The sequence below is a fragment of the Aedes albopictus genome, chromosome 2, assembly GCF_035046485.1.
Source record: "Aedes albopictus strain Foshan chromosome 2, AalbF5, whole genome shotgun sequence".
Lineage (NCBI taxonomy): Eukaryota > Metazoa > Arthropoda > Insecta > Diptera > Culicidae > Aedes > Aedes albopictus.
This window is the reverse complement of record NC_085137.1, coordinates 205513883-205541847: the sequence shown is the minus strand read 5'-3', so window position 1 is coordinate 205541847 and position 27965 is coordinate 205513883. Positions and strand designations below refer to the sequence as shown.

The 27965-nt window shown below is 41.6% G+C and overlaps 2 protein-coding genes across 3 annotated transcripts; one reads left to right on the top strand and one right to left on the bottom strand.

The window, feature by feature from the left end:
- Positions 1-141: 141 nt before the first annotated feature.
- LOC109414027 (tetratricopeptide repeat protein 14 homolog) lies at positions 142-27965 on the bottom strand. 2 transcript variants are annotated; one of them, XM_019687760.3, is made up of 11 exons: positions 27735-27965; positions 26837-27188; positions 26688-26764; positions 26409-26531; positions 25458-25672; positions 24868-25080; positions 24404-24807; positions 2832-3083; positions 2039-2238; positions 1723-1979; positions 142-1659 (listed from the first exon to the last, which is right to left on the bottom strand). In XM_019687760.3, the coding sequence occupies exons 2-11, from the start codon at positions 27138-27140 to the stop codon at positions 306-308; spliced, it is 3399 nt and encodes a 1132-aa protein (XP_019543305.3). In that variant the 5' UTR covers positions 27141-27188; positions 27735-27965; the 3' UTR covers positions 142-305. The 2 variants fall into 2 exon arrangements, with proteins under 2 accessions (XP_019543305.3, XP_029724872.2); XM_029869012.2 differs by lacking the exon at positions 27735-27965 and adding an exon at positions 27331-27723.
- LOC115257075 (uncharacterized) lies at positions 5811-9202 on the top strand. Its single transcript, XM_029856378.2, has 2 exons — positions 5811-6711; positions 8209-9202. Exons 1-2 carry the CDS (start codon positions 6249-6251, stop codon positions 8985-8987), a joined length of 1242 nt encoding a protein of 413 aa, XP_029712238.2. The 5' UTR covers positions 5811-6248; the 3' UTR covers positions 8988-9202.

Here is a 27965-nt window from a genome sequence, read left to right as displayed (position 1 = left end):
TATTTAATAATCAAAGATTACCTTGATGATCGCGACGTTGAATCAGAATAAACTTTGATAAGCAGTTTATGCTGTTAAGTGAATCCCCCTGATGTAAAAATAACTACAATGAATTTCGGAATTGCACAACAAGTTACACAATTTGTTCGGGTTAGCTGATTTTATTGATGTTGATTATTTTTGCCATTTGCAAGAATGCTAGATTAAGGAGTTCCGTTTGAATATGCATTTTTAGTTCACCATTTTTTTTTTCTTCGTCTGATTAGATTCAAACTATATATCTAAACCTCAAAATTATAGTTATTTTACGGGTCAGTAATTTTCTTCAAGATGTCCTTATTTCGCTCCAACATTTCTTCTTTTTTTTCCTTCCGTGCTTTTTCCAGGGTTTTTTCTATGTCATCAAGCGAGGTGTCCTCTGCTCCTGGTGGAGGAGGATCTCTTTCTTCACTTTGTTTTTTATCAGCCCATCGACCTTCAATGTCGCTAGCCACAAACGAGTTACCAGCTTCCTCAGATGCAGGTTTTTCATCCTTCTTTTCCTTCGGCTTGGGAAGTTCGCGTTCCTTGGAGCGTTTAGGTTCATAGGTGCGTTCCCGTGAACGATCTCGGTCTTGTTCACGTGAGCGGTCCCGTCGATGACGCTCACTTGGGCTCACCGGAATGCGATCTGGCGATTTGCTCGTGCTACGACTAAAAGACCGCTGGAATCTTCCTCGGAAACGGTGTCGGAAGGGACGGTCACGAAAACCTCCACGATTGTTGTCACGGAAATCTCTGAAACCGCCTCGGCGCATGAATCCACCACGGTGGTAACGATTTCCGAAACCGCGATCATAAAATCCGCCTCTGCCACGATAGCCTCGTCGATCTACGAAACGACGTCGTTCGAAGCTACGTGAGCGTGAACGGCTTCTCGAGTAAGACCGTGACCGCGATCGACTGAAGGATCGTGACCTTGAACGGCTGAAACGGCGCCTGAAACTGCCCGAACGAGAACGTCTTCTTTGGCTTTGTGATCGTGACCGACTTGAGCTACCATAACGACGACCACGAGATCTACTACGGGATCTACGCGGCGGAACCGATGGCTCCGGAGGTTTAGCTGCATCGTCGGCATTCGCAAGCCTGAAGTTACCAAATTTGTCCAAAACGACTGGACCTGATTTGACAGGGGCCATCTGTGAGACAGCTGGCTTCGGTTTCTCTGGAGTAGCTGGCCTCCTCCGGTTCTTTTCATCATCATAACGAGACGTCCTCTGGGTAGCTTTTTGTTGCAATTGGGCTTGATGTTGTTGCATTTGAAACACGCCAAGTGATTCTTCATCCGAGTCATTCGAAAATGCGTACTGTTTCGGAACAAAAGTTTTGCTTTGCTCTTTTGGCTCTTTAACGGCCGCCCTCTCATCTTTGTTGAACATCATTCGCCATTTCGTTTCTTTTTCTGAACGTTCTTTTGACGTGTCTTGTGTTTTTTGGGAAACTTTTGTTTCCTCCGCTTTCTCAAGTTTTGAGGCGTCCTTTTTGGATCCTTTTGTCAGCAAAGTAGACATAACCGATGCCATACCGCTAGGACCTGCTCCTTGATTTTCAAGCTTTGAATAGTATTCTGACAGTTTTGTGCCAAGCTCATCCAAAACGGGAAAATTTTCAAAAATTCTGTATAAAAAAAAATCACTTAATATCATGAATTCAATTTGTTTAATTGCATATTTTACTTACTTTAATGCTTCCTTCAGTTTGTCGTTGTTCAGCACATCGTCATCTTTATCCTTTTTCTTAGATTTCTTTTTTTCTTCGGATTTACGTTTTTTCTTGCTTTCCTTTTTAGCTTTTTTCTCTTCCTTCTTCTTTTTCTTCTTTGTTTTTTCCTCTTGTGCCTTTCGCTCCTTCTGATACTTGGATGCTTCTGCTACGAAGCGACGAACCTTTTCTTCATAGTTGTCCTCATCGCGGGGCATGTCCAAAAACTTTCGAACCTGCAGAAGATGGGAGCGATAAGTTACTAGAAAATCTAGCCAGTGTTAGAACTATCTACCTTTAATTCATAATCATCCGCCCCGGCTGGCGGATGACTGTGCGTAGGTTGATTGCCGAAAGAAAATGGGGCGTCCATTGCACGGCCTTCGTTGCCCATCCCAGCCGACATGCGCTTGCTGAGCGGAGACAGTGATTTTGGCTTCTTTTCATTCTTGCTGCGTTTGCTACGCTTCTTGGGCCTCGATGAGCGCGAAGAATCTGTAAAAGAGACGTGGGATCATCTAAATGAGAAATCTGTCACTTTCGTAATAAGTACTGATTTAAGCAAACATTTTTGCTTGGCAATTACAGAAAAGTAGGCAAAATGATGTTTATAACATGCTTGCTTTTAAAGCTGTAACCACCTTCTGTGTCTGTCTCATTATCTCATTTCGGCATCTAATATGACTCCATCCTGCAGCCAGCCGGATGATGTCCGGTATTCCCATTCTGTGTTATTTCATATCCTCCATTCAAACGCTTTGCTTTTACTATTAGCGCTATATTCCGTCGCTTTTCAAGCAAAAATAAGTATCCTCATTTCAATCATTTCAAGCGACAACAAAATATAACCATCCTTCACTTGAAGGCATTTTTTCAAACCTAAAACATACGGACAATGATGTAGAAAAGAAACACATCGTAACATTCGTTTCATAGATGGGGAAGATGTCTCCAGCGGTACGGAAGTTCCCATCATTCATCGGTCATCTTCTATTCCTCCCATATCAAGAGTCCTCTCTCCACTGTTATGATGGCTGAAAGTGGCATTGTAATTCGTACTAATACGGGTGGTCCCGTGATAAACTTACCAGAGCTTGACGACGAGTCGCTGCTGCTGCTGTCCGAGTCCGAGCTGGAATCGCTAGAATCGGAACTGTTCGAGCTCGAATCGCTGGAACTGCTGTGGTGTTTCTTATGGCGTTTCTTTTTGTCCTGCTTTTTGGCACCCTTCTTGTCCTTGCGAGATTCGGATCCGTCGCGCTTGGAGCCACTGACACCGGATGTGTCCGCTTCTTGCTTGTGGCGATCGTGGTGGGTCAATGATTTGGGGATATTCAAAGCTGCGGGTACAAAATAGACAGAGTATCAACGATGAGCGTATTACGTATTAGAACCAGCGCTGTTATTGGTCGTGAGCTTCCCATGACGGTGAACAAGTAGGCTCTTTCATCGTCACAAGATAAAACGAGCGTTCACGCACTTCGTCATGTCATTTTGCAATGATCAAGCGTCATGACGGAAACTTTAATATTGTTTTGAAATTAAATTATTCACCTGATCCAAGCAAATTTGGGCTAGCCGCTGTATTTAACAGATAGAGAGGACATATATTCATGCTTTGAAGGATTTAAACAATAACAAAATTCATCAATGTGCTAGTAATGGCCTTGTTTACAACCATGTCACGCTCCGTCATGACCGAGAAATGAGCGAATATTGTTAGTCTCTCTTGGCCATCGTCTCCCGATTCGATGACATTGAGAGAGACACTTCTGTAAAAATCGCGTGACAACCCGTGTTGACGCTGACGCTTTCCAAGCCTGATTAGAACACTTGCGGTTACTGCTAAAAAAATAACGTACATAATTGTATTCATTTTGTTAGCTGGAAGTTGCGTTCCGTTCGATGTTGACGCAAAATGAACTGTCGAGTTAAGTACGATACACTTTGGAAAATCTTGCAGTTGAGTTTGAAATAAGTATCTGTCACACAGCTGGAATTAAACGGAACGGTAACTCCGTAACTCGATGTTCTGTCTTGCAACGCCTCAAAACTTCTCCTAAAATTCCCTGGAGCCACATGAAGCTTCTCGGAAAACCACTCCCTCAAAGACTTGATATTCTTCTGAATCATCCCTGGAAACCCCCTTGAAGGCTTCCGGAAACCACTTCCAAGCCCCCTGGAATTCCCTGAAACCTCTCTGTAAACCATGTGAAACTTATTTGAAAGCTCCCGCTAAAATCGCTAAAACTTCGTAGAAGCGTCACTCTTGATATGCCTTAAAACCTTCTGTTACGAATGCTCGCATTACGTTTCGTGCTTAGTGGACCTGGCAACCCTAAAACTAAAGTGTCGAGGATTTGATCGGAGCTGCCTATTGCAGTGATGTGTGGCGATTGAGCAGTGTAGTTTAGTCCGCCAGTCCGATAGGAACTACGAGGAGAGTGTATTGTGTTAGGAGAGTTGCTTGTTCCGTGAACTGATACTACTTTGTAGGTTTTATATTTAAGGTAATTGTAAAGAAACTTTAGCTAATAATGATCAATAAATTTGCAGTATTGAAGCTGCTCGAAATAGAAGCTGCTGTTGATATGGTGTTAATGTTCCGAACGCGACCTGCCTCCTAAGTAACAATTTTGACTAACCATAAAACCATTGATGCCGACCTGAAAGTCCTCTTCAGCTCTTATAGGCCTCCTATGGCCCACGTTCTGATTAGTTGGCCCAGGCTTATTATGATCTACAGGACTTCGTATGCAAACCGGGTTAGGATTTCGGTTTGTATCATAGTTTTATCGTATCCCCGATACAACCTTCTTAAAACCCTCTTCTGACTTGTTAAATATTTGTTTTGCTTATTTTTTATTATCAATGTTCGATCGTCAGAATAAATTATGATTGATTGTTTATTCAGCCATCAATTGGAAAGATGCCGATCTGATTCAGATTTGTTTTCCTACACGGAGGGAAATTTATCCAGTTTGAAACAACACGTTTGTTGATTTCCAAACTAATAAAATAGTAGTTTCAACACACATTTTTCCACATGCTTTAGATCGCTTTGCGGTCTTCGGAGGGTTGGTTCCCCGTAATATTTCTAACAGAAATCATTCATCGATGCATATTAAAGGGTTAATGGGCAACCTGTGGCGATTTTTCTTTGAAAAAGCTGTGGCGACTGGCACACCCCTGGTAGCCACTCACACTAAGAGAGCATAAACGACGACGACGAGAGTGAACCAACCAGATCGAAGTGAGAGTTCGTACCTGTAACAACGCGCTAAATTCGAAGATCAAATAAATCGTATTTTGTTAAGTACTCGCGTCCGTTTATTGCCTTTTTTATATCCGGCCGTCTCCGTCCTCCACATTGGTGACCCGGACGTGAAAAATTCGCGGAAAACCGAGCGATTTTGTCGAGTTTCGTACGTTCGTATTCGTCGCGAAAAATCGTCGCGAAAAAATCGTCGCCATCTTGTTTTCCAGTGAGCCAAAAATGCAGGACGCAGGAGGAAACCAAGCTGCAGCAGCGGCTGCTACAGCGACGGCATCTGTAGCCATCAAGCTACCCGATTTTTGGAAGAGCGACCCGGCGATGTGGTTCGCCCAAGCCGAAGCTCAATTCGTGCTGGCTGGAGTTACCCGCGATGCAACCAAATTCTACCACATCATCGCAAAGGTGGATCAGAGCGTCCTGTGCCACATCTCGGATTTGGTTGCAAACCCTCCTCAGGACAACAAATACCAAGCCATTAAAGACAGACTGTTGAGCCGCTTCGAAATGTCGGCTCATGCTAAAATGGAGAAACTTCTAAATTCGTGTGACCTGGGCGACATGAAGCCGACGCATCTGTTGGCCCGGATGCAGGATTTGGCAGCTGGTCTAAATGTGGACGACGGTCTAATGAAGATGCTGTTTTTGCAGCGGCTGCCAGCAAACGTCAAAACTGTGTCCAACCAGCTGTCCCGTCTACGGAGGAACTTGCAGAGCAAATCGCCTGTTTAACAGCAGAAATTCGCAAGTTAAAAGCTGGAAAAATCAGGAATGAGAGAAGCCGATCCTCGTCTCGTGCACGGCAACGATTCAGTGACCGTAGTATCGTGTGCTGGTACCACAAAAAGTACGGCGCTCAAGCTAATCAGTGTCGCGAGCCGTGTGCGTTCGGAAATTCGCCAAAAAACTAAACGCTAGCCCATCTAGCACGGCGGAGGTGGGCTCAAACAAGGAAAGCCGTCGCTTATGTGTTTTCGACAGAATCAACAACATCCGCTTCCTGATCGACACCGGATCGGACGTCTCAATCCTTCCTGCTAACAGACGAGACCGAAACAAGTCACCGATTCCGTTCGTATTACACGCCGCCAACAGCACAAATATAAAAACACTCGATACCCGTTTCCTGCACGTGGACCTCGGACTACGCAGAAGATATGCCTGGAATTTTCTCGTGGCTGACGTTACCACAGCCATCATCGAAGCCGATTTCTTATCCTATTTTGGATTGATGGTCGACCTCAAGCACCGACGCATCGTCGATGGAACAACGAATCTCAAAGCTGCAGGTGGTGTGGTGCATTCACCTCTACACGACGTTACCACGATCAACTACGATCATCCGTTCCGGCAATTACTTGCGGAATTTCAGGTGATCACTCGTCCTTCGACGCTGCGAGCGGAAGTTCGTCATGACGTCACTCACCACATCGTTACAAAAGGACCCCCCGTAACTTGTAAAGCAAGAAGGATGTCACCCGATAAATTGTCAATTGCGAAGCAGGAGTTCCAGACGATGATGGATCTAGGCATCTGCCGCCGATCACGTTCCAGTTGGGCGAGTCCACTACATTGTGTTCCCAAAAAGTCTGGACAATTACGCTTTGTGGGAGACTACCGGAAATTAAACAGTGTGACTGTGCCGGACAGGTATCCGGTCCCCCACATACATGACCTCCTCAACACTCTTCATGGTAAGTCAATATTTAGCACTATTGATCTTGAACGGGCTTATCATCAGATTCCGGTAGAAGAAGAAGACGTACCTAAGACGGCCGTTATTACTCCATTTGGCCTTTTTGAATTTACTAGGATGCAGTTTGGCCTGTGCAACGCAGGTCAAACATTTCAAAGATTTATGCATAGAATCTTCGCAGACCTCGATTTCGTTGTCGTCTTTATCGACGATATATGCGTAGCTTCGTCCTCTATTGAGGAACACTATCAGCACATGCGAAAAGTTTTTGATCGACTTAGATCAAATGGTCTTGTGATCAACCTTCCGAAATGCCGTTTCGCTCAACAAGAAGTTGAATTTCTCGGTTATCTCATCAGCAAAGATGGAATAAAACCGCTGCCCAGCCGAGTAGCTGCAGTGCAGCAATTCACTCGACCTATGACGGTTAAAGATCTGCGAAGATTTCTCGCTCTAGTAAATGGCTATAAACGTTTTGTACGTCAAGCTACCGATATGCAGGCGGCATTAAGATGCCTAATCACTGGGAACAAGAAAAATGATTCACGGAAAATCGAGTGGAGTGTGGAGGCGAATGAAGCGTTTGAGAATTGCAAAAAGGCATTAGCAGAAGCAACATTGTTGTATTATCCTGATCCAACCAGACCATTAGGATTATTTGTGGATGCTTCCAACACTGCAGCTGGAGCTGTTCTGCAGCAGTTTTCCAATGCAATCTGGCAACCGTTAGGTTTCTACTCAGAAAAGTTTACATCGGGCCAGCGCAACTACTCCACCTTTGGTCGTGAGCTGATTGCAATTAAAATGTCTGTCCGGTACTTTAGGCATCTGTTAGAGGGGCGTTGCTTCACGATTTTTACCGATCATAACCCGCTAACGCATGCCATGACATCAAACTCTGCATGTCGGTTGCCGCATGAGGAAAGAGCGTTGCAGTTTATATCACAATTCACCACAGACATCCAACACATTAGCGGAAAACAAAATGTGATAGCTGATTCCCTTTCCAGGGCCAACGCAATCAGTTTTCCATCGCCAATAAATTACAGTAATATTGCGATAGATCAGGATAACGACGCCGAACTTCAAGCTTTGTTGAAGTCTTCCAAGTCATCGCTGACTTTGAAGAAACTCACTCTACAGCATTGTTCCAAACCACTGTTCTGCGACGTGTCTGCAGCAGGTTGCACTCGACCATTCATACCAGAACCGCATCGGCAGATGGTTATGCAACATTTTCACAATATCGCTCATCCTGGCATACGAGCGACTCGGAAGTTGATATCCAGTAGATTTGTTTGGCCCAAAATGAATCAACAAATCGCCGAATTCGTTCGTAACTGTGAAGCGTGTCAAAAATCCAAAGTGTACCGCCATACAACAGCCCCTTTGGCTTCGTTTGGTTTGCCCAAATGCCGTTTCAACCACATCCATCTTGACCTTGTGGGTCCATTGCCACCGTCTAACGGTCATACATATCTTCTTACAATTGTAGATCGATATACCAGATGGCCCGAGGCGATCCCTCTGGAGAATATGACGGCGAACACTGTAGCAATGGCACTCTGCTCGCAATGGATCGCGCGTTTTGGCTGCCCTGAATACATTACAACAGATCAGGGACGTCAATTTGAGTCCGAGTTATTCAGGGAGCTGACGATTTTACTAGGAGCCAACCACACACGGACAACGGCGTACCACCCACAAGCAAACGGGATGGTCGAACGTTTTCATCGACAGCTAAAGGAGGCCATCATGTGCGTCGACGCCAAGAAGTGGTTTATTCGACTTCCATTAATTCTGTTAGGTTTGCGAACCGCTGTTAAGGAAGATATGGATTGCTCCCCCGCCGAGTTAGTGTACGGTCAACCCTTGCGTCTACCTGGAGAGTTCTTCGAACCCCTGGAGAAGATCAACGATCGTGCCGATTTTTCGTTGGACCTTCATCGAGTAATGGACCAAATCAGACCAGTCGAAGCTAAACATCACACCAAAGCGAAAGTGTTCGTAAATGAAAAATTGAAGGTCTGCACACATGTATTTGTACGTTATGATGCCGTGAAGAAATCTCTACAACGACCGTATGACGGTCCATTCCGTGTTGTTAGTCGTACAGATAAGTATTTGGACGTCATAGTAAATCAAAAAGTGCAAAGAATTTCGATCGATCGAGTAAAACCAGCTCACACCGGACCAGAAACCATAACCAGCTATCCTGAAAATAAGAAGACTATAGTTACACCTACAGGCCACCGCGTAAGGTTCTTGGTGTAACTGGGGGGGCGCTGTGGCGACTGGCACACCCCTGGTAGCCACTCACACTAAGAGAGCATAAACGACGACGACGAGAGTGAACCCACCAGATCGAAGTGAGAGTTCGTACCTGTAACAACGCGCTAAATTCGAAGATCAAATAAATCGTATTTTGTTAAGTACTCGCGTCCGTTTATTGCCTTTTTTATATCCGGCCGTCTCCGTCCTCCACAAAGCTATTTCTGTGTTAACGAGATTTTTAGCCCTAGGCTAGTTCATCTCGGGACCCACGCTTTACTTCCTTCCGAAGGAAGAACTCCCATTTTGCGCTCCACAAAAAAATCTTAAGAAATTCATTAGACCGGCCATATGAAAATTCTCATAAAAAGGCTGTTATGAAAATCATAAGATACCGTGAGGTCGCCATTCACCGCTCATTTAACGGCATTTTCGTAAAGTATATGACATTAAAAATCGACATTTGCGAATATTGCACTTTAATTAAGGCCGGACGGGACGGTGGTTGAATCGTCCGCCATTGCTCTGTTGTTAATAAGATGCAAATCTCAACTTCTACTTCATATTATTGGCTAGAAATTTGATCGTTCATTTGCTCACTTGCGGTGCACAATCGACTAAAGTTTCAGCTACGTCAGTGCAGTGGAAATTGATATTTGCATCTTCAAAATCGTGAGGCAAATTGTTAGAAAGAGAAGGAAGATAGGAAAAATTACACGTCGTCCCGTGCGGCCTTAACGTTAACAACTCAACAATTATGTTGTTATTATAGAAAAAATATAAAACGATTGTAAAATATGTTTACAACCGAAAAAATAAAAATTCAAATGTGTTATCTCTTGGCTCCTATTACCGCTCATTAGGGTGGCCCATACTTATATGAAAAGCAATAATTTCGAAATATGTCAAGTCTTACCTCCTGAATTATTTATTTTGGACTTCCAGAAACTACGTTCAAAATTTGAGCAAAATCGATTGAGCCTGAGGGGGCGCTCAAAACGCTTGAAGTTTGTATGGGAAAACTTGGCTGAATGTATGCAGAAATTTTAAGTTTTCGAATTTTGCCGCTAGGTGGCGCTGTAAGCGTTCAATAATCAAACCCTTTGGTTTTATTGTAGGTGACTATATGCCAAAGAACTTTGACGAAGACCGCGAAGTGATCCGACGGCTGTAATATAGTAGTTTACGCAACAAGGTGCAGAATGAAGATTTTTACAGCACGAGTCGTACATTTATCCAACGAGGCTTGCAGAGTTGGATAATTACGACGAGTGTTGGAAAAATCGAGTTCTGCACCGAGTTGCGTACAACGTTTTTTGCAATTTCATAAATTACCACTTGAGGATAGTTTTTAACAAAACTGTTTCATCAAGCTGGACACTGATGTTCATTGTGATGTTTAAGAAAGTCTGATCATAGCAGATTATACTGCGCAGTTGTCACAATGTTTCAAAACTGCGTTCAGAAAGCTTCAAGAAGTTGATCAAAACTGAAAACAGTGCTGTAATAGTTCATTACGCAACGCAAATCAGTGCTGTGATGAACCATTTCAGCACTGTTAATTTGGTGTGGGAAAGTAGGCCTTTTCCTGTCAAACTTGCGTGAGGTAAACCAGCCCATTACGATGACGAATTGCAAAAAAAAAGTTATACCCGAGGCAAAGTGAGGTAAAGCAGTGAATCAAAATTCAACCATCGCGCAACAATAATGACAATGTCGCAACCCTTATTTGTTGCGACAAACAAACCCATGCGACATAAGTTTGTCCCAACTTGAAAGTAATGGGATTAACATCGTATGCCACGAGTTTAGAGATTTTTAAGCCTTGCATTGCGATTTTCGAACGGTAACTTCGAGTCGGTAAACACTGCAACTCTGGTGAAGCTCTATCATCAAACAGTTTCGACTTTGGGTTAGCAATAATTGATTATTCACGAGTTGAAAAGTACGCAACAAATTCAGCTTCCGTTTTGTCTGCAACAAAAAAATTCGAGATCATGTCATTATCTGTTACCAGTAGGGATAAAGAGTAATCGTCGCACCTTCTTTGTTGCTTGTTTTGTGCCTCTTTTGTCTGACAATTCTTTTCACTGAGGTAAAGTATTGAGATTTCATTATTGATATTATTCCTTTACAGTTTACATGTATTGGAAAAACAACAATAAAGATTATCCTCACTTTACCTAGGGTATAACTTTTTTCGCCGACGTTGGATCACTATGCGGTCTTCGACAAAGTTTTTTGGCATATAGTCACCTACAATAATACCAAAGGGTTTGATTATTGAACGCTTACAGAGCCACCTAGCGGCAAAATGCAAAAACTTAAAATTTCTGCATACATTCAGCCACGGAGATGAACCAGCCTCTGGCTGAAAATCTCGATAATAAAGATAATAATAATACATTCAGCCAAGTTTTCCCATACAAACTTCAAGCGTTTTGAGCGCCCCCTTAGGCTTAATTGATTTTGCTCAAATTTTAAACGTAGGTTCTGGGAGTCCAAAACAACTAATTTAGGAGGTAAGACTTGGCATTTTCCGAAATTTTTGTTTTTCATATAAGTGTGGGCCACCTTACCGCTCATGCATCCATTCACCGCTCACTGGATTATTTTTTCATGGAATCACAGAAACTATTAATTTATAAAAACAAAATAAATTTTATTTACCAAAGTATTGATGATTCATGACATTCAGTTCACCCTGTTTTGTCAAAATGGATTTTTTAACGGGTTTAACCTGTTGGATATTTCTTCTGCTGTTTGCCCTGAACAGTTCCCATGTTGTCCTGTAGCGCAGTGTGAGAAAATTTTTTGAGAACGTGATTTCAGGTACACCCATATAAAAACTTGGTGAAATGAAAGTTTTTTGATGTGGCAGCATGTTACATTCACTTTTGTTACGATACTTTACTAACATTTGTATGATTGACCCAAAACGAGCGGTGAATGGGGCATGAGCGGTGAATGGCGACCTCACGGTACTTATAAAACTTTACTTCCGAGAAACCAAACTTCTTATTGAGCTCCAACCAACCCAATTCCCGAAGCGCCGATGGTGAGTAAAGCACGCGTTCTCCGATTTTTTTATATTGCGCAAAAATGTTTCCTAAGAAGATGTGTTACGAAACAATTTCTCAAGAATTTCTTATGGAAATCAAAACTTTTTCTTATGTCGAAGTTTCACAAGACAAACTTATGACCTTCTTAAGATGTGTTTTCTCTGGTTTAACGCCTAAGAGCACCTTTAACGATGCGCTTCTATACCCCAATTCTCCCGAAAACCTTACCAAATTCCCATAAAACTTAAACATGCGCAGCAGTCAATGAGCAATGAGGTAGGGTGGGGCGGGGCAAGATGGGTCACCTGAGGATGCATCACCATAACTTTGTAAATACAAATCGTATTGGTTTGTATTCGTCCGCTACTCTTTAATACACTAGTTAGCTATGCTAAAAGTCGATAAAAAGATTATTAAATAAAAAAATATGATGTTAAACAAGCAGTTTTAAAAAGTGATCGATTTTGCGCCGTGAAAAAAAGGGCGGGGCAAGATGGGTCACCTTTTAGGTAATTCACATTTTCTCAACGAAAAATGTCAAAATATATGATTTGTTCCGCATTCATATATCATCAGGGTACCAGATTCCGCTCATCTAAGGCCAGTTTTGCAGAAAAACATCATCTGTTAAATGACTGGTAAGCCAATTTATAATGTTTTTGCATTTTAAACACTTTTGCGGAAAAGTGAATCATTTTTGCAACTCTTATGTTTTTACAATTATTTTTTCCTGTTCAGCGGGAGTGTAATAGTAGTGATTGAATACACTGTGTACTAAAATCGACAGTTTTTACAATTTTCACGTAATTTTTAGCGTGAGCGGTTATTGGAACACATAAAATTTCCTACAGCTTTTTTGGGTCCAATAGCCGCTCAAAAAATTCTAATGTTTTGTTTTTAAAATTTATGTTATTTGGTAAATATTGCATGAAATGGCTTTGCTCTCATTTAATTTATATTGTCCAAGAATATCAGCAACGAAAAGGGGGTATTTATGCGTGAAAACTTGATTTTTGCAACAGTGAGCGGCTATTGGGTCATGAGCGGCTACTGGTACACTGACGGTATGCTCCATATCCATACTGAGTAAACAAGAGCTACTAGTAAAAAATTTATAAATTTATTTGGAATATAAAAAACTTTACGATTCGAGTGGTCCTCAGGCGACTTTGTAAACAAAATTTATAACTGATTAATACCACCATTCATCCATCAACCCATGATCGAATATTCAACACGGAAGTACTGAACACCCCTATACTGCGAAAATATGATAAGTGTAGATTAGTGTGTAGACTGCGTCGAACGCTAACGTGGAAAAACGAACAATAAAACCATTCTTTGTTATCTTCTCGTGGAAACCGGTCGTATATTCTTTCTTCGGAACGAGTCATTGAGAAACGTCTCGATTATTCGAAAATTGTAAGTAACGAGCTTACAATTTTATCAGAAGTGGGATAAATCCGCAACCGCGAGTGATTACGTTAAAATGTCGGACGAAGAGGAATTCCATGGCTTTGAGGAGGACGAATTGGCCCGGCGAAATCGGAATCGCCACCAGTTCAGCGATTGTTCGGGCGGTCAAGCCAACCCACGTGGTGAGCAGGAGTTGATTGGACTGATGAGACGATTGCTGCAGCTCCGAAACGATGCGGAATTTCCAAACAACCAGGAGGATCGACGTGAAAGACATTTACATCCGGATGAAGTCAGCAAGCTGATTCCAACGTTTTCCAGTGGAAGAGATGTCAGAACATGGTGTGCCAACGTTAATCACTTCAAGTCTCTTTATCGTTGGACGGACCAGACAACGCTGCTGTATGCTTCCTGTCGTCTGGAAGGAGCAGCCAGGGAGTGGTACCGCAGTGCGCAAACCGGAATCGCGAATTGGACCCAATTTCAGCAGAAAATTCAAGTTGTCTTCCCAGACAATGGGAATGAAGCGGAGGTGCATCTGGCGCTAGCGAATCTCGTTAAGTCAAAGGATGAAAGCTACGAACATTTTGTGTTTCGAGTGGAAGCAATGGCGGCACGCGTACAAATGAGCGAGATAGCTAGAGTGACCTACATCGTTCGAGGTCTGTCCTTGGATCCAATTTACGATCAAATCTGTGCTAACCGATACAACAACAGCCTCGAACTGCTCAACCACATTCGTCTGTGTGAGGCCAACAACAACATGAAACGTAAACGTCAAGCGACCATGGTTGTCAACAGATCAGCACAGCGGGCTCCGGAAGTGATCCAGGTAAACGGGGGAGAAACACAGCAGAAGAGAAAATGTTTCAACTGCAACAGGATCGGGCATTTGTCGGTTGATTGCCCCCAACCGCAGCGAGTGGTACGCTGCTCTAAATGCCAGCGTGCTGGACATGAAGAAGGACAGTGCAATCAGCCGGTGAATCAAGCACGCAATCCTCGGACCCAGCAAGATCAACGTCAAATGCAGCGGCAGCGGGAAGTACATCTGACGGAGGCTTTGAAGGAGGAACCATCGGCGGCGTTTGATATTGATGATGACGGTAGGTTCCAGGCTAGCGTAGCGAATCAGATTGAAATGGACTTGTTGCTTGATACTGGTAGCGAGGTAAGTCTCCTGAAAAGGCAATACGTTCCTTCTGGATCGGTTCTAAATCCCGTGAGCAGTGATAGCTCAATGATAGTAGGGTTAAATAATGTGCCAGTATTGACAGATGGTGTATTATCAACTACAATTACTTGTAAATCGAAACGCTATGAGGTGGATTTCTTGGTAGTTTCAGATGGTACGATGAAAATCAATGGATTGGTGGGTCGAAAATTTTTGAAAGCTAACAAAGTTGACAAAATTATTGTTCATCCTAGAAACGTAGATGCAATCCCTAATAACTTTGATCGTCAGCTGATGTCGCAAGTTTATGGAAATGTCGGTAGTGATTGTGATCTTGTTTCGTACAATATGACTGAGCTTTGTCTTGATATTGGTGATGATGTATCCACTCTGTCTTTGACGAAGATGATAACCGAAGTTTTTCGAGCGGAGTATGTTGTAAGACCCCGTCCTGTTGTTCCCATGATGAAACATTCGTTTGGTGTTAAGTTGAAAGAGGATAAAGTTTATCATGCCTCGCCGCAACGGTTGTCTGTTTTCGAACGGAGGGAATTAGATAAGATGATTAGTGAGCTTCTGGAATCTGGAGTAATCAGGGAAAGCAGTTCTCCTTATTCGAGTAAAGTGGTTTTGACTAAGAAGAAGAATGGATCTTATCGATTATGTGTAAATTTCCGTGCTTTGAACAAGTTAGTTGAACGCGATCATTATCCAATTCCTGTAATCGAGGACCAAATTTCGAAACTGCAAAATAAGCGATATTTTACATCTCTCGATTTGAAGAATGGGTTTCACCATGTGGAAATTGACGAATCATCTCGCAAATATTTCTCGTTTGTCGTTGAAAGCGGGCAGTACGAATATACGCGGATGCCTTTTGGATATTGCAACGCCCCGGAGATATTTGTAAGATATATCAACAAAATGCTATCTGAACTGATCAAGTCGGGTACAGTTATCGTGTTCTATGACGACATACTTCTTGCAACAGAAACCATAGAGGAACATGTCGACGTTCTCAAAACGCTATTGAGGATTTTGTCCGATAATCATGTTCAACTGAACTTGTCCAAATGCCATTTCATGAAAACTCGGATTGAATATCTAGGGTACGACGTTGCACACAACAGCATTCAACCTTCGGACAGACATGTTGACGCAATCAGGGAATTTCCGCTACCCGATTCTGTTCGAGCCGTACAACGTTTCATAGGTCTGGTTAGTTACTTCAGGAAGTTTATTCCGAACTTTAGCAAAACTGCAAGTCCATTGTACGACCTACTGAAAAAACTAGGAGTAGGTAATGTCTGAGACATAACCGCAATGTTGACGTAGGACAAAGGCTGGAACGACTTTTATATTCTCATAATACAATGTTTGTTGTTATGATAATACAAATGGGTGGACTGATGTGTTGAGTAAAGTTGTTGTGTGATCGATCGCTTTCGCTGAACGCATTCATAACCCAACACACATTTTTGCTGTATAAGAGTAAAACAAATCTCTCTTAAGCTAACTTTAGCTCAAGAAGCTGTTATTCAGCTGGTTCTGTTATTTGGGAAGATGTTGACTAGTTCAAGAGTTATCTCGTTTTGAAGAGAAATGGTTAAATTACTGTTCTACGAGAGAATTTTTATCGAGCGGATAAAATTATTAGATAATTGAACGGCGTTAAATAGATCTTTTCAACGAAAGTTTAACGTGAAACTCTTTCGACAATACGTTGTTTTCATCCAGGAAGAACATTAGTAGCCACTTCACTATTGCTAAACTACCAAGCTTTCAATCTGTCGCTTTTAATTATCCGAATCATAACTCTTGAGGAATCATTTTCGCTGATCCTGGAAAAGACCGTTTATAAAACGGAAGATATTGGCAAGACAATTGCATGAATTCATCACGCAATGCGATTTTACCCATACTGAATGCGGCCGTTTGCTGTCGTGGATGAGATTCCTAATGCTGCCATCACGATAGCCGAGAGTCATCGCTGAGTTTGTGTGCTGCTGCCTAGCTGGGAGGTGGCATCTCCACTCTCCTTGACTGATCCATGGAAAATGACGAAAGTTGTCTGAGGAAACAGCTTTTATGCCCCTAGATTAGCAGATGAAGCTCCTCCCATTCGGCGGGCTTCCCAGTTTATTCCGTTTGCATGACCCGCCCACATTGTGTCAGACGCTTCAAACTACTGCAACCGTTCTTTGAGACAATTTCTAATCGAACGGATAAACTAATCGAAGTATTGAAAAATTAAGATCATTTTAATTCGATAAATATTAGAATGAAACAATGTTTCAGGTACAATTCTCCGAATAAGTAACGCGTTGCTAAATTTCGGGTAGAAAGATTAGTGATCGATTTTGCTGTTTCTGAGCCACCAAGCATTAAACCATTCACTTTTCGAATGCACTACACTTTTACCGATCGTTGAAATATATCCAAAAATTATCCGATTCATAACTCTTAAGGAATAATTTTCTCTGGTCCTGAAAAGGTCCGTTCAAATAACGGTTGATTTTAGAAAGACAATTGAAAATTATCCACACTGAATGCGGGAAGCCATCGAAAACTGCCGCCGCCTGCTGCCGTGAATGAGATTCCTGGTTCTATCAGATAGATAGCCGAGAGACGTCGCTGGGTTGGTGCGCAGCTACCCAGCTGCGGAGGTAACTTCCATTGCCGGGCCTACCGCAGCCGTGATCAGTGGATGAGATTCCTGGTGCTATCACTCGTCGCAGTTGACGTGCTGCTGCGCAACCGTGGACGTGATATCCACCTCCACCCTCCCTGACTGATCCAATGAAAATGACGAAAGAAAGCAGAGGAAACAGCTTTTATGCCCCTAGATTAGCAGATGAAGCTCCTCCCATTCGGCTGGCTTTCCAGTTTGTTTCGATTGCATGACCCGCCCCGCATGCTTCGGACGCTTCAAATGATTTTCAACCAAGAAATGAGAGAAAATTTCATTTAACAAAATAAAGTAACCAAAATATAAAAAGATTTAGATCATTTTAATTCGAAAAATGCTAGAATTAAACAAGGGATCGTCCTTAAATTAAGGCACACAAAAATTAGTCATCTTCAAGCCCTCCTCATCCCTATGTCACACTTTTTGTATGGGACCTCTGAAATTTTTGTATGGGTTGTCACACTTTGCTGACCCCCCCCCCCCCTTGAAACGTGACGTAATTTCTGGACGCTCCCCAGTGCTTCACGAAAAATGGTTCTGATAGGACAATGCGTTGCTAAATTCTGGGTGGAACGATTAGTGACCGGAATTCAATTTTTCATTTTTCGATTGAACCACATTTTTCTCGATTGATGGAATGAAATTATCTGATTTACAACTCTTGAGGAAATATTTTCGGTGGTCCTGAAAAGTACCGTTTGATTAATTGACGATTTTAGGAACGAAATGGCATGAAAACATCATGTCTCGCAATGCGTGTTGGTTTTCTCCTTAATGCTAAATACAGGATGCCACCGAAAACTGGTACGCCGCTTTCTGCCATGGATGAGATTCCTGGTGCTATCCGCACGATAGCCGAGAGTTGCGGCTGGGTTGATGTGCCACTGCTCAGCTGTGGAGGTGACATCCACCCTGCTTGACTGATCCAACGAAAATGACGAAAGAAATCAGGGGGAACAGCTTTTATGTCCCTAGATTAGCAGATGAAGCTCCTCCCATTTGACTGGATTCCAGTTTATTTCGATTACATGCCCCGCCCCGCATGCACCAGACGCTTGAAACGGTTAATCAATCGAGAAATGGGAAAATTTTCATTTAACGAATAAAGTAACCAAAATATTGGAAGATTTGGATAATTTAAATTCGAAAAATGGTTAAATCAAACAATGTTTCACGAAAAATGGTCTGGATATTATAAAATATTATTATTGTTGCGGGGCAACCAAACATACAATTTTTCACTTTTCGGTTGTACCACACTTCTACCGAGCGATGGAATTAAATAATTATCTGATTCACAACTCTTGAGGAATAATTTTCTATGGTTCTGAAAAGAACCGTTTGAATATTGGACGATTTCAGACAGAAAATTGACATGAATTTATCAAGCCACGCAATGCGTGTTGGATTTCTCCGTGCTGTTTGCTGGAAGCCGTCGAAAATTGGCCCGCCGCTTGCTGCCGTGGGTGCGATTCCGGATTTTGCTGCTGCCTCTGCCACCACCGCCGAACAATCGATGAAAAGTATTCCTTCCTTGGTATGTTGCGTTAGACGGTTAGAAGGCGAATGTACAACAGCACCCTTGCCGACAACCACCGCACCGACACCGAGCCGACACGGCCGTCAAAGAAGAATGAGCGAAAACGCAAACGAAGAAAGTGGGCAGCTCTCGTTCGATGCGTTCACCTCGAGACGACAAAGACAAATGAGGGAAGATGCGAAGAAGCAGTAGCTTTTATATTCGACGGGAGCATCCAAAATGTGCTCGATCGTGATTGGCTGGAATAAACATGGGTTCACTTTTCCCAATTTTTCAATAGTTTGTTATTGAAAATCAGCAAATGTTAATATTGGACATAATTGGTGTAAAGATTTCCAATCAATTGGAGCCCAAATTTTGAAAATCCAACGAGAAATGGCTGAGTTATTAACGCTCAAAATCTCCACTTCAAACGTAACGCGGCCGATTTCTGAAAATTTAGAATGACACCCGGTATAGAAAAGAGAGACGTAGTCCTACGTCAAAAGATGAACCTTTTGTTTTCGGTCCAAGTCAAAAACAATCTTTTGACACGCTTTGTCAGATTCTTGCATCAAAACCTGTTCTTGCGATTTACTCGCCTGATGCGGAAACTCAACTACACACTGATGCGTCATCGAATGGATTTGGTGGAATTCTTATGCAAAGAACTGAGGGGGATAAATACTTCCATCCAGTGATGTACTTTAGCAAGAGGGCATCCGTGGCGGAAAATAAGCTTCATTCTTTTGAATTGGAAACCTTGGCTATTGTGTACAGTCTGAAACGTTTCAGGAATTACTTGGTCGGCCTTCACTTCAAAATTGTTACCGATTGCAGTGCTTTGCAGCAAACGCTCAATAAGAAAGATTTGAATCCTAAGATTTCAAGATGGGCCTTGTTTATTGAGCAGTTTGATTACGAGATCGTCCACCGTGTAGGAGACAAAATGCAGCACGTTGACGCGTTATCTCGTGCCCATGTTTATGCATTGGAAGGTAGTCAAAGTGGATTTGGTGTTGAGGAAAGCGCTATGTATGTGAACCAGTTGAAAGATGAGGGCATTCAAAAGGTTAAGCGAGCTGTTGAAGAGGGGAAAAATGATGGCTTCACAATTATCGACCAGATTGTTTACAAGGTTAAGGGAAAGAAAAATCTACTATTTGTTCCGCAAGTTATGGAAGCTTCTGTGATGTACAAATATCATAACGAGTTGGGACATTTCGGGGTGGATAAGGTGGCTGATATGATAATGCGCAACTTCTATATTCCGAATTTGACAGAAAAATTGAAAAAGCATATTAGTGAGTGCATTACATGTATTAGTTACAATCCCAAGCAGCGAAAAACTGATGGCTTTTTGCACATATACGAAAAACCAGATAAACCTTTTCAAACCATTCACATCGACCACCTTGGTCCACTTGAGAAAACGAAGAACAAGAATTTACATATATTGGCTGTTTGTGATAGTTGTACAAAGTTTTTGAAGCTTTACGCGGTGAAATCAACCAACACTAAGGAGGTGATGAAATGTCTCAAATCATATTTCATTTCGTACTCGGTTCCGAGGGTTGTAGTTTCCGATCGAGGGTCCGCATTTACTTCAAAGGAATTCGAATCGTTTGCAAGGGATCATGGATTTTATCACGTTCAGGTAGCAACAGCTTGCCCAAAGGCCAATGGGCAAATTGAACGTTATAACCGAACGCTGATACCTCTCTTGGCAAAGTTTCAAGACGGAAACAAAGTACAATGGGATAATATTTTGTACAAAGCGGAACATCTACTAAATAACACTCTCAATCGTTCGATAGGTGACATTCCATCTCGAGTTTTGTTCGGTGTAACTCAAAAGTTGTGTATCGATAAAGATTTACTGGAGTTTGTCGAGGACTTGAACACATCTGAAGAGCGAAATTTAACCGAGATCAGGTGCAGGGCTTCAGGAAATGTGCAGCGTCAACAAAAGTATAATAAGCGATATTATGATAGTAAAGTCACGGCTAATTCAGTCTTCAGAGTTGGTGATTTGGTTTTGATTCGGAGTGTACCAACTGTTGGGGAGAACCAAAAGTTAAAACCGAAATACAAAGGTCCTTACGTTATCAAAAAAGTACTAGATCACAACCGCTACGTCATATCCGATATTGATAAATATCAGGTGTCAAGTCGTCCATTTACAGGCATATTCGATCCATCAAATATGAAACTGTACCAGAAATCCAACTCAACTGCTGCGTCAGCTGAATAATTAACGAAAGTCAATATCTGGATATTTCTGAATTTCAGGCAGAAAATTAGCAGATACAATGTGATTCGACTAGAAGAGAAATAGTTACCCTTCCAATATCCTTTCCTATTGTTATTCATTGTAAAACTAACCTCGATTCACCGCGAGTATACGGCTCCAGAACCCAACTAACACTTTGCTAAAATGTTCTATTGAGGCCAATAGAGATATCAGGATGGCCGAACTGTAAACAAAATTTATAACTGATTAATACCACCATTCATCCATCAACCCATGATCGAATATTCAACACGGAAGTACTGAACACCCCTATACTGCGAAAATATGATAAGTGTAGATTAGTGTGTAGACTGCGTCGAACGCTAACGTGGAAAAACGAACAATAAAACCATTCTTTGTTATCTTCTCGTGGAAACCGGTCGTATATTCTTTCTTCGGAACGAGTCATTGAGAAACGTCTCGATTATTCGAAAATTGTAAGTAACGAGCTTACAACTTGAAAATCGATGTTTTCACTAAAAAATTATCATAATTTTATGTTATAATTTTAAGCGTTCATTCCGCTTGATTGAAGTCAGTTATAAAATAGTCTTGTAATAAAAAATAAATAACTTTTGAAAGCTCCAAAAATACGTTCATCTTGCCCCGCGGCCGTTTGTGTGGGGATTATATCGGATGTATCGCACACTGAAAATAATCGACACGCCTCATCCATGTTCTTTTACACGTTAATGTATCGTTCAAAACAGAACGCTATATTAACGTGTATTTCCTTTGAATCAGATGTTGAATAGTTGAGGTTTTGAACCACTGTCTTTTACACATGATTTTATCGTGTTTGAAAGTATGTTTATGTATCGATAATGGAGATGGTTCGCCTATAACGTAATATACATCACCGAACTCGCCCGCTTAAAGTATGTCCAAGCATACTTCAGTTTTTGGTGAACATGGACCCGCAGCTGGGTGCCTGGTACTGATATTCTAAGAAATTTGACATTTATGATGCCAAACTAACGTGTTTTACACATGATTTCGAAAAGTAGATTTATGACTGGTTTGACACGTTAAATTCAGATGTTTCCCAAGTGGTGAAAATTCATGTTTGAAACATGTGGCTCGAACGTGTAGAATATTTTCAGTGCATAAGAAAAATGGATAAAAACCATTTTATTTGTTATTTCCAATGAGAGTGAATAATTTTTCAATCAATGCCCCAAACTTTTGTATATTCATGCTGGTCATCTAACAAAATTATTAACATAATCAAAACATGAGTAATGCGCCCGAAAATGGCACTGACCCATCTTGCTCCGCGACCCATCTTGCCCCGCCCCACCCTACAGATACAGGTGGCGCAGATAAACATTGCAAACCACTAGTTGTCTCTTTTGTTCTACCGCTGATCAAATGCAAATCAATTAGTGACGTCACTAATTGAGTTGCATAAGATCAGCGGTAGAACGAAAGAGACAACTAGTGGTTCGCAATGTTTATCTGCGCCACCTGTATCTGTACCTCATTGGTCAATGAGTCCCCAGCTTGCTTTCCCTTCTTCTTTATGGCTCGACGTCCCCACTGGGACTTGGCCTTCCTCGCCTCAACTTAGTGTTCTTGAAGGTTGAAGCACTTCCACAGTTATTAATTCATGGGCTTTCTTTGCTTTGATTTTGATGAAAATTTTATGGTACAAGCTACATATAATGTACCATTACTGATCCAAAAATCAGCTGTTTTGGTGTACGCAATCTAAAGTTATGAAAAAAATTGTGTGACCAAAATTTGGCTTGACTTGACAAAATTTGACAAAATTTGACCACCTAAACAAATATAACTTTGTAATGGCTGGATCAAATTGAATGAAATTTTTACACAACATTTTGATATGTATGCTTTACATACAAAAAAATTTTCATTGAAATTGGTTCAGTATTTCTGGCTCTATAAATAAAAGAGTAAAAATGTGTTCTTATTTTTTAATCCACTTTGTACAAAATTTTAAAAATGCAGTTTTCAGGATTCACAATATCTCCGCAAATACTAAACCGATTTTGATGAAAATTTTATGGTATAAGCTACATATAAAGTACCAATACTGGTTCAAAATTCAGTTGTTTTGGTGTACGCAGTTTCAAGTTATGAAACTAATTGTGTGACCAAATTTTGATCGTATCACCCTTTAAATCCCTTTTCAAACACGCAGATATTAATTTTTAGTTTCAAGCATATTTGATAAGTATTCTTGCTACTATTTTGATATCGTTTGGGCAGACATACTTATTTTTACATTCATTTTTACATAGGAAATTGAATTGTGAATTTTTATATGGAAATATTGGGCTCAAAAATACCAAGTTACTAATTGTTAATTTAACATAAGTTTTAAGGAATTTTGCAGTTCATATAATGATCCTTCAGACTTTTGCTGGTGAATTATTAGTTAAACAACAATATTTCGTTTTTCTGGACTTTGAATTGTTAGGAAAATGAGTGTTGCAAGTCACCCCGTCTAGGTACAATATTTCAAAACATATGAATATAAGAAAGATATTGTAATATTTTTATAAAGTAAAATGGAAATTCATATAGCTCATTATGTATAGAATTCGCATATAGAATATTATTTTTAGGAAATTTTGTTTTCATTCTTTTGCAGGTAACGATTCGAGGCTCACATTTTTGTTACTTTTTCAGACTAATGTTAAATTTATGAATATTTTGTTGAAACTATTTTCATAAAAGTAAAAATCGTGGCTACTACTCAGATAGTATGTGCACTTTATAGTTCAACTGAGTTTTGGTATGTGAACGTCCGATTTTTATGTTTTGTTGATAAACATAGACAGAAGACATCAAGTGTTGCAAGTCACCCCGCCGTTGCAAGTCACCCCGTTTGACGGTAATACACTATGCCCAGGGAGTCGAGAAAAAAGTTCCGATCGGAACGGGAATCGAACCCGCCGTCTCCGGATGGCGATCCATAGTCTTAACCACTAGGCTAGTTGAAGACCCCACTTACGTACCGTCAGTGTGCCAGTAGCCGCTCGTGTTCCAATAGCCGCTCACTGCCAAGAAAATGATGTTTATTGGCATAAATATGTACCGTTTTCTTAATCCGCATATAATTCGGCACGCAGATTTTCAATATCCGTGGAAAAAAGATTGTGTTTTTACAGGGAACCTTGTTTTCTACGTTCGTGAGCGGCTATTGGAACACGAGCGGCTACTGCCTACACTGAGGGTAATGCTCATATGACCAAGAACTATAAATTAAGTCACAAAGAAAGAACAACTTAACAACTCACCGGGCAATTCAAGCTCATTCGGAGCCACAATCTGTTTGTTGAACGTCTTGGTTTTGAGGAAATCCAACGAATTTTGCGCCTCCTCGTGGTGCGGAATAATGTTCAAGCAGTCCTGGTAGGCTTTTTTGGCCTCGTCGAAACGGCTCTCCTCCTCGTAGCTTCGTCCCAATGCCACCAACGTTTCGCCCATATACTTGCGAGCGTTGGCATGGGACGAATTGATCTTCAGCGCCATCTCGAAGTCGTCCACCGCCTTCTTAAAGGAACCACTGTTGGCGTACAGCGCCCCGCGTGCCACCAATCCCTCGATGTTGCGCGGATCAATGCTGAGTGCCTTGTTCAGACACTGAAACGCTTCGCTGTGGCGGCCCTCCTTGAAGTGTTCAATACCCTCTGCCACAGATCTGAAACGAAAAGAAAAATACACTGTAGAGCAAATTGTGCATAATGGTTGATTTTTTTACCTGAATGCCCACTTGCTTGCTTGTGAATTTCGCAGCTCGCCTGCATATTCCTGCTGAGGAAACTTTCCCTTCAGACTCGACATGTTGGTGTAGAATTCGTTTCCGCTGAGGCCCAGTTCTTGCATCAAACTTCCAATGGCCTGGGGGTCATTGAAAGACGCCGATCGGGTTAGATAGTCCTCGTACGGTAGGAGCTCCTTTGTGGCTGCAAGGCTGAGTGTGTTGGTTGAAGAGAAATAAGAGGAGAATCTCAATCAGGTGCCAAACGTTTGCGAACTACGTCTTGATGCTGGTGCTCATGCTCGTGTCGGCCAATTCACTTTCCGGTGGTATTGTCCACAATCATACCAAAAGAATGAGGTTCGTGTCTTTTAGTTTGACTTTTGTGGTCGGCCATTTTCGCGTGGTTTACTAACTACCGTTTAAGTATCATGCCCTTATAGATAGTTTCGCGAGCTCTGCAATCTCGCTCAATAAGTAAAACGTATCACAATTGAACAGTTGTAATTTATTTTGGTTTACATTCTCAGCAAATCAGCGGAACTCGCGCCTTGTCAGTAGAAAGCTGCTTGACTCAGAACCGAACTTACTTGTATGCTTGGGGAAGATCTTCGGAAGATATGAGTCCATAGTTGATAGTAGTGGGCGAGCGACTCAGCATCGTACGTTGCATGGTACAGATCAGTTTTCTTGAGTCCGGTTGAGCAGCAGCTACTTCACAACATATCAGATCGCTGGTTGCAAAGTTGCGAGGAACTCCAGATCGGTCGTACACCGGTACCAGATAGTTGGTTGAGACATAGGCCTAAAATTTATTGAACATAAAATGGGGTTATTCAGTCCACGAAACCAAACATAGTTTGCCAAGCTTTTAATTTCACTTATGAGTAATGGTGAACGTAAGCTGTGTTCTAAAACACCACCGATTTTTTACAACTTTAAATTTATCGGATGTGATAAATAAGATGCAATAGAAAAGTTGCATATTAGAGTGAAGTCCATTAAACCGACAATTCGGACATCAACATTTCTGCTTTTGGGTTGGGATAAATCACTTTGCATCTCTCAGTAGATCCTGTAACCGCAATAGAACGATAAAATCTGATTTCCTAACACAACTAACGTCTTTTTGAAACATTGGCAACGAATTATCATGTCTGTAATGAAAAGTATCATGAAAGACATGCGATTTTGAAGATATTTTAAAAGGAATACCAAGGATCTCGGGACAACTTCCGGTAGGTATTCGAAGAAATGTGGGAAAATCTCTTGAAAATAATCTCAGGAGGATCACTTCAAGAAATCCTGCAATAGCAATAGCTCCTGCAGAAATCCTAAAATAGGAGGAATCCCGCGAGTATCTTCAAGAAATATTCCAGGTGAAACTCCAGTAAATATCCCGGGAGAAACTGTAGGAGAAAGCTCACGGGAATTTATTGAAGGAATCATAGGAAAAACTTTGGAAAATTCGAAATTTAAAAGCTTGCTAAAAATGCCATGTGTTATTCGTAATCATAAACTTTAAGTACAAAAGAACTTACCTTAATTGAGCTGGTATTTATGAAACAACAGGTATTTCCCATTGAGAGTAACACTTTGAAAATAACTCCCTGGGCAGTCTTATTAGCCACTATGCCATACACAACGTCGCCGGGTCTCGCAGTCTTGAAAATCATTTATAGAAAGAAGTACTTCAGTGCTGGAACTCAGTACATATGTGCAATTCAATTTAAATGTCGCAATCAAATCCATTGGTTAGCAATCGATTGCTCAACAGAAATAATATTCATCAGTCTAAGATCGCCAAAACCTTCAAGTACCTGCAGAAAATGATTGACTTTATCACTCGTCTCGACGTCCATGAAAGCGTCAATCGGTGGAATCCAAAATTTTTCACCTGAAAACCATAAAAAAAATTACCGAATCAAATGCAACACATTGCTGTGATTATTGCCAAATAGATACTCACACTGCTGGAAATCTCCCGGGTGCCGTTTCTCGTTTCGACCTCTTGCTGGCTGCTGTGTTAATGCACTATCATACAAAAAATCCGCTTTCTTCGAAATAAACTGATGCATCTTGAATCTCTTGGCGCGATCGTGGAAGGTGAGCGTCTTTTGCCGAGACTGGTACACGGAATAGTCCGGATTGGTTACACCGATGCGGCTCAGATCGGCTTCGCCGCGTTCTCCTTCCCATATTTTTTGCAACGGCAATCCATGGAATCCGATTGCCTTCTCCACCAGCTCGGGATCCAGCTTCAGCGAGGACATTTCTCGCGAGTCTGAATAAGATTGTGCTCTTTCTTATGTTTAAATCATCTACGGAGGACAGAAAGGAAAAGATACACAATTTTCGTAACCGAGCCTTTTTAGGTTGATTTCGACCGATTATTCAAACGCCCGGAATCATTATTACATTTTTACAGAACCGGAACTTGACAGAGGTGACCGATATACTTACACAAGGTTTGTTATCAAACTTGCAACACTATAAACGTAAACATTCTACAACATGCAACGTGCAGATATCTCCAAGGAAACCAACATCAAACTTGTCGCCATCGTTCAAAATATCGATTTAGGCTGTTCGCGACCATCCAAAAGTGCCTCCCCACGGGCTTTGAAAATTTGAATTTCCATTACAACAGGCGGATGCAGGGATTTCTTTCCAAACAGTATTCAAATGTTGTGAACTATTGTAAAGCGGAAGTAGCTAAAAAACGGACCGATATTTTACGAAACGAAACTGTTATCTAGAAACACGATCATCTAAAGATGGCCGACCGCAAAGCACTCTTTCTTTCAATTTCAGACCCGAGGGCGAACGCTGTAAAAGTTAGCTCGAATTAAAATAGTTATATTTACCTGATGAGCGACCCAAAACCACTTCAAAATGCACTTCTCACTACGAGTAATCGCTTCGATGTACTTTTGTTTGCTGAAAACCTAGAAATTTACTCCAAAAACTAAAACAAATCCGGGATTTGTAAAGTTGAATCTGGCCCACGCCAGGAGGAAAAAAAACTACAATATCACGCGCTACGACGACGACTACGCACTTCTTTCCAATTGGATGTCAAGCCATCGAATGAAAAT